General features: G+C 39.7%; 1 protein-coding gene across 2 annotated transcripts in view; it reads left to right on the forward strand.

The window, feature by feature from the left end:
* Positions 1-14,924, forward strand: part of DOK7 (docking protein 7) — a 64,766-nt gene extending 49,842 nt beyond the window's left edge. For both annotated transcript variants that reach the window (XM_062638740.1, XM_062638741.1), the window contains exons 9-12: positions 6,846-6,911; positions 7,969-8,040; positions 11,310-11,462; positions 13,158-14,924. In XM_062638740.1, coding sequence (XP_062494724.1) covers positions 6,846-6,911; positions 7,969-8,040; positions 11,310-11,462; positions 13,158-13,294 — 428 coding nt within the window. In that variant the 3' untranslated portion in view covers positions 13,295-14,924. The remainder of the gene's footprint in view (positions 1-6,845; positions 6,912-7,968; positions 8,041-11,309; positions 11,463-13,157) is intronic.
* The last annotated feature ends 340 nt before the right edge of the window (positions 14,925-15,264 follow it).

The raw sequence follows: 15,264 nt of genomic DNA on the forward strand, positions 1-15,264 counted from the left end.
TTTAGCATGTTCTGCAATAAAAATCATTAATCAAAACTTTGAATCATCCAAAGTCCTTTGCTATTCTCACATTTAGAATGTATTTCCTAACAGTTGTGGTGTTTCTCACTGTGATTTATGTCTGTTATATAAATCTTGTGCTCCTTTTCAGTTCATTGCAACAGCTCATATAGGAACCTCCAGCTCTTACTTATCATGGCAGGGGGGTTGTCACTAGATGAACTGAAGGTCCTTTCCAACCCTAACTATTCTATGATTATGTCTTCATGCTGTCCTTCAAAATATTTGTATTTTCTCCATTGAGTAGAAATCTGTTACAGCTCTAGTGGTTTATGAAAGATGTTTAGGTCATGAAGTTATTTTGTGAAGGGGGAAAAATGCCACTATTTCTGTCCTGTGTTGCCACCCCTTCCAAGTGAACTGAACTATCTGAATCCCAAGACTCCTATTTGGAGAAGCTAAGTTGAGAGCAGGAATGGACACTTAGGATTGCTTAGGGACACTGCAATCCATGGAGAATGCATTTCATGCAGCCTCTATGTGCCATATGTGAGAACCTTTTGTCCTTTCCTGTTAGACACAGGGAGCTGATTGCCTAAGCGTTCCCAGGATCCAGACCCAAATCTGGCATTTCAACACTCAGATTAAACTTCTGTAGTGGGAGGTCTGATCTCCTTGTACTTCTGTGGTGCAGGCGCTGGCACTACAATAATCACAGGCTGGATGGAAAAATAAGTCAACAAATATCCTCTCATAGAAGCAGCGTACTTTAATATTAAATAAATGCATTAAATTTATGTTAATTTTTGTGACTCTTAGATTCTTATTTCTTCTATTTTTATTTTTTTTTGGTGTGTGTCCAGTTCCATTTTTTTTGTATTTCAGAGGAGCAAATTCATTGGGATTGCAACAGACACTCTTGCTATCTGACAGCCCCTTTATTTGTAATACCAAAACTACGCAATCATAGAATCCTACAATGATTTCTGTTGGAAGGGATCTTAAAGCTAATCCAGTTCCAGCTCCCTGCCATGGGCAGGGACACCTTCCACTAGAGCAGGTTGCTCCAAGCCCCTGTGTCCAACCTGGCCTTGAGCACTGCCAGGGATGGGGCAGCTGCAGCTTCTCTGGGCACCCTGTGCCAGCGCCTCAGCACCCTCACAGGGAAGAACTTCTCCCTATTATCTAATTTAAATGCACTCTCTTTCAGTTTAAAGCCATTACCCCTTGTCCTATCACTACATGCCCTTGTATGCCCTTGCTGAAATGTCAACTGAATGCTGATTATGAACATGGTATCTCTATTAATTTTTTCTTAGGTAGATAGGGAGTCAAAGTAGGGAGGTATGAAATTAAGTATATAACAGGTGATGGGTGCTGAAAATGAACTCAGCTGCCTGACAGCTTAGCTTTTGTGATGTAAAAATAGGCTTTCATGCATTTTAAAAATATTTATTGTGAACCTGTGCAGCCTGATACCTCTGTTTCATGCTTAGGAGTAAGCTTTCAAGGAATTACTTGAGAGCAGTGAGAAAGAAGAATCTGGGCCATACTGTGCTTGTTGCTGTTGCTGAGGTTGAAAATAATTTATAATTCGTATTTTTCTTTCAGGAAATGTGCTGTCAGCTCTTCAGAGTGTACTGTGATTGAGCCAGGAAAGGACTATGTGCTGGACAGTGTCCATCATAAATATGCCATGCGTCATAGGGCTAAACACTGTAATAGAAGAGCATTATTATAATGAGAAACTGATTACTAGAACCCTGCTATAATATGGAATGCTTTTTCTTGATTGTTCTTTATTTTATAAGTGCATGCAAAATAATTCTGTAGGGAACTAAAATAGGACCTCAGACAAGGGAAGCTGATGAAAACATCTACTGCATTTACAAGGTAAACCTTGGCCTTAGTGGGTATCTGAATTACCGGGGGCCCAACAGGAGGGGGAAAAATAAAGTCACTGCGGTGAAACGAGTTGCTAGCGAATGATCCAAACATTGCTGCCTCATCCTCAGGGCTGAGTAGATCCAGCAGGTTCCTGTTGCGTGGCGGGTGGGCAGGCTCCAGTCTCACTGACCCTAATGGCTGCCGCCGTGCTCCTCCTGCACCTGCCTGCTGTTTTATTTGCTGACTTTCAGCGGACAGGGGGAGCCGCCTGGGGAAGGGAAGGGATTTGTCGGAGCAAGCCCAGGCACAGCGACAGGTTGGGCAGAGAAGAGATTCAGAGCAGCCCTGCAGAGAAGGACTTGGGGGTGTTGGTTGATGAGAAAATGAACATGAGCCGGCTTCAGTGTGCGCTTGCAGCCCAGAAAGCCACCTGTATCCTGGGCTGCATCAAAAGGAGCGTGACCAGCAGGTCGAAGGAGGTGATCCTGCCCCTCTACTCTGCTCTCGTGAGACCTCACCTGGAGTATTGTGTGCAGTTCTGGTGTCCTCAACATAAAAAGGACATGGAACTGTTGGAACAAGTCCAGAGAAGGGCCACAAGGATGATCAGGGGACTGGAGCACCTCCCGTATGAAGACAGGCTGAGAAAGTTGGGGCTGTTCAGCCTGGAGAAGAGAAGGCTGCGTGGAGACCTCATAGCAGCCTCCCAGTATCTGAAGGGGGCCTATAGGGATGCTGGGGAGGGACTCTTCATTAGGGACTGCAGTGATAGGACAAGGGGTAACGGGTTAAAATTTAAACAGGGGAAGTTTAGGCTGGATATAAGGAAGAAATTCTTTCTGGTTAGGGTGGTGAAGCACTGGAATGGGTTGCCCGAGGAAGCTGTGAATGCTCCATCCCTGGCAGTGTTCAAGGCCAGGTTGGACGAAGCCTTGGGTGATATGATTTAGTGTGAGGTGTCCCTGCCCATGGCAGGGGGGTTGGAACTGAATGATCTTAACTATTCTATGATTCTACGTTCTGGGGTGACAGACAGTGGTAAGTCCATGCCATAGTGACCATGCCACAGGACTAGAAGTCCTATCTTTTCTGTATTCCTGATTTGCTTCTCCATGCCCTTTCTGACACTGAAATCTCAGGAAATTACATACACCAGCTTTCTAGAACACAAACTGAGGAACCTTATTTGCAAACATAGTGATTATTTCAGGTATGGTTTGGTTTGGTTTGTTTTTTTTTCTATTAAGGAAACACATTATGTGGCCTTTATTCTTGGCCAGTGCAGATCCCGATCTTCAGAAGCGTAAAGATTTTTGGAGTAAATGTATGTAAAGCATCTTTAGGTATATTTTTCAAATAGCAGATACAGAGTTTGCTGGTACAGGAAAATGGTAATGATTCTAGCTTAATACTTCAGCATTTTTAAAGATGGAAGCCTGGGTTGGAGTGGTTCTTCCACATGGGAAGATGAATAATAGCTAGAGGTAGTTAGATCCTCTGTGCTTCTTTCTGCACACTAAACAGGCCTCTTTGTAGAGCAATATTTGAACTGTGAGTGTTTTTACACCTATTTCTAGTTTTGAGTGATTCTGCTACTTCTGAAACTGGCTGTTAGACAGGATGCATTTCTGAATATGGTGAAATCTGCAGAGCAAGTAAGCATTTTTAAGCATCCCCTTCAGCATTTATGTCTTGCAGATAATGCCATTTGTATAGAAGCAAAAAATATGAAATCACTTTGAAAACTGAAGCATAACAAACTTAGAGAAATTTTACAGGGCAATTATACAGCACCAGGAAGTCTTTTACTACATTTACATGAAAATACCTCTGTACTTGCAGTGTTTCTCCCATCAACCAGTAGCTCTAGGCTTTGGGTGCCCTTTTAAGCAAGGTATCTGCTTTGAAAGGAGGACATGGAAATGTTGCTTGGCTGAGCAGATCAAAGCACTTCATAATAAAGTTAGCTTTAATTTAACAATACGTTATTGCAGAATGCAGTGGGGTTTTTTTCTGTCCTGACTCCTTGTCAGCACATTGAGTAGCCCAGACCTGCAGAGTCTGTGACCTACTCTGTGAAGTCAAAGTAGAGGCTGAGCAGTAAGAAGTAAAGGCAATGTAGCGTTGCATGTGTCTAGGTGACCATATTTGAAATTGTAAACTGTCTGGGATCAGTTCATAATATTGCAGGTTCCCTCTCAATTTTTAGGTTGCTGGTGGCTCTTTCTTGTAGCATATGTGCTCTAAGCTGTGCTTGTTTTTGATGAGTGCGCATAAAGAAATAACTAAGGAGTTAGAAAAATGTTTCAAATAGTGCTTGTCTTCATTGAGCTACATCAGACATTTGAGTCTAATCATATGTAGGAATGCAAAACATTCTGCAGCTTATTTTCACTTTGTCACATTTTGAATATCTTCTTCCTCTTACACATGGAGGAAAGAAGAACAGAAATAACTCTCTTGATGAGCTACTCAGTTTTAACAAAGACTTGAGCAAGTCAGCCACGCAGAGCTGGATGGCAGGGGAAACTGAAAGAAATTACTCTTAACAATCCCTTGTAAGATGAAAAGAATGATGGAAAGGAGCATCTGTCTCTTGCTGGATACTTTATGTGTTTAAAATCTGTCTTGCTTTTTCCATTTTTGCAAGTTTTATCCTAGGATTCATAAATGAAAAGTGAACCAGCTTATACGGTAGCTGTAAAGATGAAAGAAGAAAATATCTAGGTTGATCTCTGTTGGCATGTGTTTATACAACCCAATTCAAAGCTTCAAAAACATTCCATGAGAGATTTGACTATATAAATATTTTTTAGTTGCCAGATTTGAAAATGAGGAAAATGCAACAGGTCAAATCCTGAATCATTAACATAGTTCTTTCAAATGAGCTCCAAATGGGAAAACTTCAGCTTGACCATAAATGGATTGGGATAACTTAATGTTTTAAATCTCCTTTCCTGTCCTGTGTGCTTTACACAAATCCTAAAAATGTTGCTTAAATAGTCATATTTCCTCTGGAATGATTTGTGCTGGATTACATCAAACTTTTGAGGAAGAAAAAAACCCACAAAACACCCCACACTAGTTCTGTGATGTAGCTGCAACTAGTGTAAAGCTGCAGTCTTTCTTCAAGTAAGGTAAGGCTTTTAGTTGCATAAAGTGCGTTCTGATATTCCTAATGATGCAGAGACAGGATGCTACGATGTAAGAAAAAGGAAAACCTGTCACAGTGAAAATATAAATAAATCAGCCAGGCAAGGTCTGTTCTATTTTTGCATTTATTTTTATCAGCTGTCAGTTTTTAGAGGTGAACTACTCACCATACAATGTGAAGGTTGTACATTCTTATCCCATTTGTTAAAATACAAAATCAGTTTCTCAGTATGATATGTTTGAAAAGTGTTTGTGTAGCCTTGGATTACCTTTTATTTTGTGTACGCAAACACTACAAACCAAAGGTTTTAGTTCAGTTGTGTACTTCGAAGTAGGTGCCTGTTATTTTTCTTTAATTCATTGTCCTTGGTGAAATAATCTGTTGGGTTTATTTAGGTTTACTTCATACAAGTTTAAGAATGGTTTCATAAGCTTTTAAATTATTAGATTTAAGGGGAAAAAAGTATGAATGCATACTTTATACAGCGGGAAAAAGTCAGAAATTGCCATTTTCTTTAGCTTCTTAGGCCATGCCGTTCTATTAGGTATTTGAGACTTCTATTTCTCTTATAGAATTTCTTCACGTTGCATAAGAATTATGGCAATTTTTGGACACTATTTTAGAAACAATTTGCAGAGAAGTGTCTCACGTGCTCAGAGACTATTCATCAGTTTAGGAGAGAGTGTTAATTTTATACCTGATCCCCAACACTCAGCAGCATATGGCACAGCTGCCCTGTCACCAGTGGCAGGGTTACTCATACTTACAGCCTCCTACCTTATTTCTGCTAAGTACCACTTACTTGCACAAGAAGTTCCCTCAAAATTGTTACTGTGAGGAAGTAAATGTCACTCACCTTGATTAAGGTGCTCACAGTGACAACAGTAGAGAGAAGACATTCATGGCTGGACAGGGGTATTGCTAACTGAACAGGTAGATATAATGCTGATTACTTTGTGGTTAAATAAAGAAGGGATGTGCATATGTAGACAAACCACACTAGATGTGTACCACTCTATAGGCTTCTGAATCACTAGCTCTTGTTTCCTCAGCCTTCTGTGTCTCCTACTATACCTGGGTCAGCTTCCCGCTGATCTGAATAGGGCTGGGGAAAGGAGGCTGACTGTGCCACCTCAAAGGAGACTGACATGCCCTCAGTAAAGCTTTCGTGGCTGTAACACTTGGAATGGTATTTCACAAGAGCCAGCTATGACCCAGAGTCAAACCCCATGGAAGCAAGATCCTTTGCCTACCCTTCACCCTGCCCCAGTTCATGCAGGTCTAAAACTGGACAGTGGACTACTGAAGTGTGATATAGTCCTTCCCATGAACTTTATCAGGTTTTGAATCCAGTGTGATGAGATTTTAGTGAAAATTTTTAAACACTGTGGCTGCTGAAGTTATGTTATGGATTGGAAAGGCAAATCCCCACTCAGTTTTCATTGCTATTCTACTTCTCAGGTGAAGATGACTACCTCTGTGAGTAAGGCAGTACTCACCAAAACCAGGGAAGCCAATATCCTGAAGTTTTATAGATGGTATCCTGCCTTTCTAAAGAAAGAAAAAAACATCAGATTATAATATCACAATCTCAGGATGAAGAATTTAGGGGAAAATATTGCTTAAGTGAATTATAGAATCACAGAATAGCTAGGGTTGGAAAGGAAGACCAAGGAATCGTAATTCTTATTGAAATTTTTCTTGATGTTTCAGAAGCACCTGCTAAAAATGATGATGTGCAGCAGATACCTAATAATAGCAGCAGGTATTTAGATTTAATATGAATATCTCTCTCTGAAAACAGGTGGTGCTTCTGTCATGGCATCTTCTGGGTCTTTGAAAGTGCATAGAGGGCACAGTCTCCAAGCTGGTAAGTATGAGTGGTTATGAAGTATGTGTGTGCATGTAAATTTAAGCTAAATTAAACTTAAATTATTTTAAACTTCAGAAAATGTTAAAGGTAACGTGTGACTTGATTCCCTATTGTAAGACTTGCATATTTCTTTGGGTTTTTTGCTTTGCAGGGTTTTTGTTAGAAAGGCATTGACAGATGGGATAAGTTTAGAAGAGGCAGTGACAGATGAGATAAGTGTCAGAGCATAGGCAGTAATCTTATTCACAGCAGTTAAATGCTGCCAGCTCTTTAACAAAGGACACCCACCAGAAAATTCTCACCTCAGGCCATGAGGAATCCTGTACCCTAGCATTGACATGGTGGGAAAAAGACCCCACCACATTTAAAGATACTTCTTTGTGACAATGGAGAAAAACCCAACACCAGCAGATAAATTTATGAGTGCTTATAATTAAAAATAAATCCAAATATGTTCATTCTGTGGATGTAGCATTTTTGCTTGCCTTGTTTGAACTTGGGTGGAGACTGAGATCTTGAGAGGACCATGGACATCTTTTTTCAGCTTAGTGCTCTGGAAGGACTGATGATGTTGTGCAGCCTGGCCTCTTGCAAAGTGCCGATTTGCACTTGGAAAGCAAAGTTATCTTTGGAAGGGCTAGTTTAATCGTTTTCTACGGAGCTTTGTCAGAAATCAAGAAGTTATCCATCACACTGGAGGTGGAATTTTAACAAGAGTCTTCCAGATGTTCCTGAGATCACCCACTCACTTCTCCCTGATTCATGCATTCAAGACAGCTTTGCTCCCAATTTGATGTACAGCAAAACACACTGTTGACTTCAGTGGCCTTCAGTGTGAATACCTGTATAAATGACCTAATGTTTCTTTCCTTATGTTACACTCATTAGAAAATGCTGGCATCACCATTACAGAAAAGTCAACACTAGCCACTGTTTATACTTTCTAAGATTATTCAGATTAGAAGGTTACAAGTCAAAACTAGAAAACCATATGCTTGTTTACATCTTGCAAATTCCTAAGTCCAAAACCATTGACAGTGTTCCTGCATTCTAGGTCCTAAAGGTGGCTATGAGATGCTAACACTTCCTTCAGAACCTGGAACTCCTACTAGCCTTGAGGAACTGGGTGAGTACAGATCTTTGCAGCCAGTTGCATCAGGGGACACTTGCTTTTTCCTTTCCCTTTTTTGTTGTGATTGCTTCTAAATGTTTATTTTTGAAGTGTTGCCCTTTGAATATGTCAGCTTTACAGGCGTGCTCACACAGGCACGCACACGCATACTAATCTTGGGGCTGTGCTATGGCATTGGCTTTCTTCCTGCATTATTTATTGCACATTTCTGAGAATGGTGTCTACATAGGGTAGAAAATATGAATAACTAACAGTTGCTGAAAGAAGGACTGAAACACCAGTTTCAAAATTAATTTACTTCTTCTCTCTCATATTATACTATTTTTTCCTTTCTTTTCCCTCTGATTTCAGTGCGACTGCATTTTCTTTTTTCTCTTCTCCTGTTACTTGTATAACTATCTTTTTTTCTTCCTACCTTTTATCACTTTTCTTTTAAGCAATCATGATATTCTACCAATTCTTTCAGAATGTTGTAAACATGCACTTGGTCTGTTTTTCTCTCAAATTCTTCATCTGTAATGATATCAAATACTGGCCCTCTGATCCCATTTGTAAACATCTTCTACCTGTGTCCACCCAGAACAGACTGCTGAAAGCACTTTGTGCATGGCAGTCGGCGTGACTTGATTCTTAGTAGGAGCTTTTGACTGTCTTGTGCTTTTCAAATAAACCTTTATCTTCAAACAAATATAAGCCATTTTTTTGTGTCTAATGACATGTGGTGGATTTTTTTCTTTTGTGTGTGTGTGGTTTTTTTAGTGAAGGAAAAAATGAAAATCCGAGTATTTCTGTGTTCACAAAGAAAGCACATTCACTATTAAGACAGTACTGACAACACAAAAGAAGACTTTTCCTTTCCTTCCATTCCAGCTTGCCCAACTTTGTTCTTGGTTTGTTGGTTTTGGTGGTTGAGGTTTTTTTTAGTTTGCTTACTTGTTTTCCTTTGAGGGTTTTTTGTTCCGTATGTTTCTTGTGCTTTTCTTGCACGAAGCTCTACCAATTAATATGTTATTCTCCATGTGCGGTTTTTTAGTTCTTAGGAGCATCACTTGGCTCATCTGCATCAGGTATGACATCCAGCTTCCTGAAACCTTTCAACTAGTTAGCTCTATTGAGAAGTTTTCTAGTTTTCATGCTAGCTAACATTGAGGACACTTCACTTAACTCCTGCTGTGTCACTTTAACAGCATATAGAAATACTTCAAAATTTACCTTTTCCTTCATGACTGTTCATGACTCTGTATCAGTCCTTAAGATTGTCATTTGCTTACAACTTTAACAATCGCTGGGGATGGACTCTTCATTAGGGACTGTAGTGATAGCACAAGGGGTAACAGATTAAAACTTAAACAGGGGAAGTTTAGATTGGATATAAAGAGGAAATTCTTTACTGCAAGGGTGGTGAGGCACTGGAATGGGTTGCCCGAGGAAGTTGTGAATGCTCCATCCCTGGCAGTGTTCAAGGCCAGGTTGGACAGAGCCTTGGGTGCCATGGTTTAGTGTGAGGTGTCCCTGCTCATGGCAGGGGGGTTAGAACTGGATGATCTTAATGTCCTTTCCAACCCTAACTATTCTATGATTCTAATTTGGGATGCAGGTTTTCAATCCCTTTTGGCACAGTCAGGCCAAATTCCTTTGAAATACATTAGACAGAATAATTGAGAACTTTTTCTGAGAATTATGTTTAAGGACAATACAGACATTTCTTCTGTGTTGTCTTTTCCCACCCTTCCCCCCCCCCTTTTCATTCTGTTCTTAACATCTGGCTTTGGAACAACAACTCAAAGCCTGACTGTCAGAAAAATGATTGGATGTTCCTATGTTTTCTTTATGAAAATCTGTCAGAAAATTTGCCAACTTTCTATGCTTTTAAATTTTTGGCTGCATAGTAGATGTCTTTGATTTAAATAGCTTAATTCTGGAGAGATTCTATTATCCTGGAAACTGCTGTAGCCTCTGACAACTCTTCCTGTTGCCCAATCTTGTACAAGCTATCTATCTATGCTATTCATAATACAGTCCAAGAAGAAGAAAAAATTCCCTTTAATGGTTATTCACATCTGCTGTTGGTTGGATATAAGAATACATTCTTTCCTGTGCTGAAATCGATGCAATTTTTCCTCTGCACTCTTCTGTCTCAAATTAATTTAACAGCAGGACGTGTTTTCAGGTTAAGAACTTCCATTGGACTGGACAGGCAGGTGATTAAGAGCCTGCTGAGTAGGACAATGAGAATGCGACTCAAAGCCTTGTCCAAGCCCAGAAGGAATACAGGTTTGTATTTGGGTCTCCTGTAGCCCAGATGATTCTGGGAAGTCCCTTGGTATTCATGGACTGAAAAACTGCATGTAAGTGCCTGACACCCAGAGAGGATTGAAAGCTGGAAGGCCTGTTTGGTCAGTGAATGGAGCACTAACCTTCTACCTCCTCTCTTAGTTTCACATTAGATGAGATTACAATAATTGAAAGAAGGGCTAGAAGACGTCTTGAGAATTCATTCAGCACACAAAAAAGTTGTGTTTAAGTCAGAATCACTTTATAGAGACCTGTTTCTTGTTTCCTCTTTCCTGGTAGGTGCTAATCTACTTTTGTTTTGAAATTTCAAGAAATACTTCAGCCTCTGAGGGATTTCCTCTTGCATTCTTGTGATCTTTACTGCTAGAAAGGTTTTCCACTCTCTAATCTACCTTATTCCTGTAATTAAACTCTTTTATTACTTGGTCTGTCTCCACAGGCATCATTCCTACCTTTTGAGCTCAGTAAAGGGGATCTGTTAATGTTGTCTCCTCAAGCTTGCCTTCCCCTTCCTTGCAACAATTCTTCAGTCCCTGTTTTCAGAGCATACTTTCCAAACTTCTGATTTTGGTTGCTCTCTTGCAGGTGATACAATAGGTTACATCTTTCCAGAAGAGATTGCTTCATATAAGGCTTTACTAACCTGAATTAAAGTTGAAAGCCTTGTAAAGTAGAGTTGCATGCATTGCTTCTGTATAGTTTGCTTTCTGTCACAACATAATGACAACAGTGGCTGTGGTCTGTGGTCTTCTGCATAGATCCTGACTTGGTCAGTCTCTCAGGATCTTTTTAGGTAGAAACCTTAGTCTTCTATGTGTCCCATTTATGACAGAAATGTACTGTGTGGCAAGCTGAGTTGTTGCTGCCGAACGATGGCTTTCAGCACATTTGATGGAACAGTGTGTTTTTATGAAATGGATCATTGGTCATCGCAAACAGTGGCTATAATAACATGTTACTTGTTTCAGAAGGGGCAGTAGGTTATTCAGCTGATGTCCCTACATCAGATCGACCCCACAGCGAGGCAGCCACCTATGTTAATATTCCTGTCAGCCCCACTTCCAAAAAACAGCTTCATTACATGGAACTGGAACTTCAAGAACATAGCACAAGCATAAGAGGTAAGGAAGTCTATAATACTATATAAACAGCAAGGGTTGCAGTAATGCAGAATATATAGGGTATGGGGAATCTGAATTTCTCATCTACCCATAGGCTCTTGCTAACAGAGGAGTTGAACCCTGATATGATTCTGAGGCAGTTCTTGTAATTGCCAACCCTTTTGGAAAAGTTTTTTAAGTTGTGAGGTTCTATAAGACGATGTATCCCTCTGACAGATGCATTGTACATGCACTCCTTCTGAAGTGAACATTTCTGTGTCTGTGCAGCTTGACAGACAGTAATTTGCTTCGTGTTCTCAAGATTTTCATTGCACATATTAGAACTACACTTAATTTTTTTCTTGATTGGCTTCAGAAACAGGGCTGTGGGTGTAGGTGCACAGGGCTTGCTCCTGAAGATACTGCCTCTGGAGCCATGCAGCAAATGCTTAAGAAAAGAACACAGTGTTCTACCTGCTCTCCATGAGGATGTGTGAAAGTGCTACAGAGAAGCAGCCAGCTATTAATTTGTCTGTATCTAGGTATTTTAATTCTAATGCTTAAATTGGACAACTAGCACATAAACAGGCAATATAGCTACTATGTGTTGTCATTTAGAGATGCACGGCTCCTTCCAGAAAGCTTGTCTAGTGTCCTCAAAGTCCATTCTTTGGTGGGGTGATGATTGGAGGGAAGCCAGGGTCAGCCGCTGGTAACCTGAAGACATCTAGCTGGCAGGCTATAAAAACATTACATGCAAGGAATAGCATGCATCTGAGTTCATTGGCTGTTTTCCCCCAAAATTAAATCCCCTTGAGGTACACATCGGACTTCCCCATCTTCCCACATTACCCACCAAGTATATCCACGTCCCTGAGCAAAAGCAATCCCACAAGTGGGCCTTTACCTGCAGCAGGAATAACCCAGACTGTCTTTCCCAGCAAACTCTTTATGTGCACCACAGGAACTTTATCGCCCTCTGCAGTATGTAAAAGGATCTGACATTTACTTGCTCACCTTCGGTATTGATGAGTTTCTATGTATAGCTTATAGCTATGGAGATTTTAATTGTCATACTTTTAATTTCAGGAATTTTATTAGCTTTTAAATGCAGCACTTTTCCCGTAGTTTTTGTGTTTATATGGTTTTAGTTAAGTAATTCTAAGCTTTTCCCAAAATTTAGTGTAGCTCTCTGTACAACATCCTGTTGAGTTATAAAAGTGATGTTTTATCTTCATTTTAAAGGCAGAGAACCAAGGCATTAAGAATGAAGAGACAAAGTCCATAAATTGATGTAAACTTTCCTAAATGACAACTACTCTCCTAAGCTCAACTTGTATCACTCCAAAGGTGCCTTTAATAACCACAAACACTTTATGTTTTCATACTAAAGTTTTTCCAGCCTCTGGAGTTGTGTGTCTGTGCCTATGTAGAATTGTTTTACTCCTGAACAGACTAAGCAGCTTTTATTTCCCTTATTGCCAGTTATTAAACTAAATTGTCATTCTGTCTGAGGCTGAAGATGGTTGATCTTAAGACATTCACATGCCTAATCCAGACAAATAAGAATCCTTGCCAACTGCCCTACCAAAGGTGTTTTCTAATACTAGGAGTTCATCTATGGACTAGTATCCAGCTGATGAAGGTCCTGGGTCAGTTCTACCCAGGAATATGCGAGGGGTATCATGTTTTACAGGGTTTCTTTTGGTATTTCAGGGAGTGGATCATCCCGATATGCACAGATTGACATTGCAGCCACCGAGACAGCCCACAAGGTGGGAACACAGCATGCTCAGTGCCGGGAGGAACGCTTGCAGGAGCTAGAGCAGAAGAAGAAAGGGGCTCAGCAGTGACCTGTCTAGGAAAGGACTTTTTGCTCACCCTAAACTGGTACTAATTTATCTTCCAAAAGATTCACATTTATTGTAAAAAATACTTGTACAAAATGCTGCCATTGCTTATTGCATTTATACCAGATTCATTCCAATATCTTGATTCCTAATTGGAAAGCTGGTAGCATGAAGCAGGTGTGTGGTCTTTGTTTTTGTTTTAATTTGGTTGCAAAGTCCAGAGTTTATTTTTTTTTCATATGCAGTGACAGATGTAAATTACCTTTTTCTATAATCCTAAAGTCCTGGAGAATCTGGAGCCAATTCCAGTGTTCATTAAATGGTGGCATTTTCTTTAAAACTAAAGAACTTGAATGTGTGCAGATAAGGGAATGTGAGTGTGTGCGTGGTAAGTGTACACATATGTATGTTTTCATGTGTGCACATGTATGTATGTAAGCACACATTACTGATAAAATATATGTATATATTTGAGTGTATAAAATATGTAAAACCTCTATTAATATATTAATGGACTCTTACAAAAGCAAGACAACTCAGTGCCTGATTTTTTGCAGGCACAGTTTTGTTAAATTTACGTGCTATTTATGGACACGCTTAACTTTACCTATTGGTAATTCAGTTTTATACCTCACCAAGAGCTCTGCAGCATTGACTAAAGTTGCTCACATTTAAAAGTTGCTGTGTCAGGGATGCGTGTGTGTATGCATACAGACAAGAGCACACACAAACAAGTTGTTTAATTATGTTTATAAACCAAAGCAATATGAAGGGACATTTTGTGTGCTTCTGTTCTTAAAATACTGTGACAAAACATAGGCTTTGACTTCATAGTTGCTGAGTACCTACAATTCTAGGCAATTTTCTTGGAGCTGAAGGTGTGTATCACTTTGAAAATCAGGTCTCATGTTTCTCACACAGAATATCTCAAAATGAAGGTATTCATTTGGAAAACAGAGTCCTTTATTTGTATCTCTAAAACTATCCCAATGTAAGCCATCATCAAAAGAAATAATCCACCTTGAATCTAAAACTTCCACTGAATAATTCTCTGCTGTCCCTAAATAACATAAAATCAGTTCTGTGCAAGAGGATGGTGTCTTCAGAGATGCTACAGAACTGAGGCACAGCAGGATGTTGTGTTGTAATATAGATTTACCCACAAGCCTGTGACATCTTGCTTTTGTACAGTGAAATTATATGATTAAAAACTTGACTTAGTTTCTTGTGTTGCATTGTCTCTGTAGTTCTTGTGTTCTACATATTTGTCCTGATACGAGATGTTATTTAAATAAAATGCTATGGCAGAGACACTAGACTAACAAGGCAGTGTACTTACGAAGAAAGCAAAATTTTGGCCTGCGATAACATATCAGCTTTGGCTTCCAGAAGTTATGGGATATCTTGGGTATTATGATGTTTTGACTGTGTCCTCTTAAGATACAATACCACAGCCTGAGTTTGGTTTTGAGATATGTGTTATAATTTGGCGAGTTTTGTGCCAGTGAGGGTTTTGCTATATGATTTAGAATGAGAGTGAGGCAGAATTCAACCTAGAAATTTATTTGAATGTAGCCTCAATAATAATGTAAGATGCCAGAAATCTCTCAAAGAAATAAAAATGTGTTCCAGAGTTGACAATTGCCATTGTCATCTGTCCTGTGCTAAGACGTTCTTTTCTGTTTATCAGCCTAGTGTATTTCTGAAGGGAAAATAAATACTTCTAATGAGGTTCCCAGTTTAAAAGAGTTTTCTGATTTGTCAAATGGACAGTGGTGATCTGCTTTGTAAACCCATATGCAGTGCAACTGGAATGCCTTGGACATACAGCTCTTTGGGACCAGGTTTATCACACTGAACTGTTATGCAATTAAGGATCCTCCATTAGAGTACTTGCAGGGTTAAATCTCTTGCTTTGTGCCTATTTAATATTTAAAATGAACATAGCTTGCCTGATGCACTGAAATGCAGCA

This window comes from Pezoporus occidentalis, unplaced genomic scaffold (genome assembly GCF_034315485.1).
Source record: "Pezoporus occidentalis ecotype Australia unplaced genomic scaffold, CSIRO_AGI_Poc_V1 ctg58, whole genome shotgun sequence".
In the NCBI taxonomy this organism is placed as follows: Eukaryota; Metazoa; Chordata; class Aves; order Psittaciformes; family Psittacidae; genus Pezoporus; species Pezoporus occidentalis.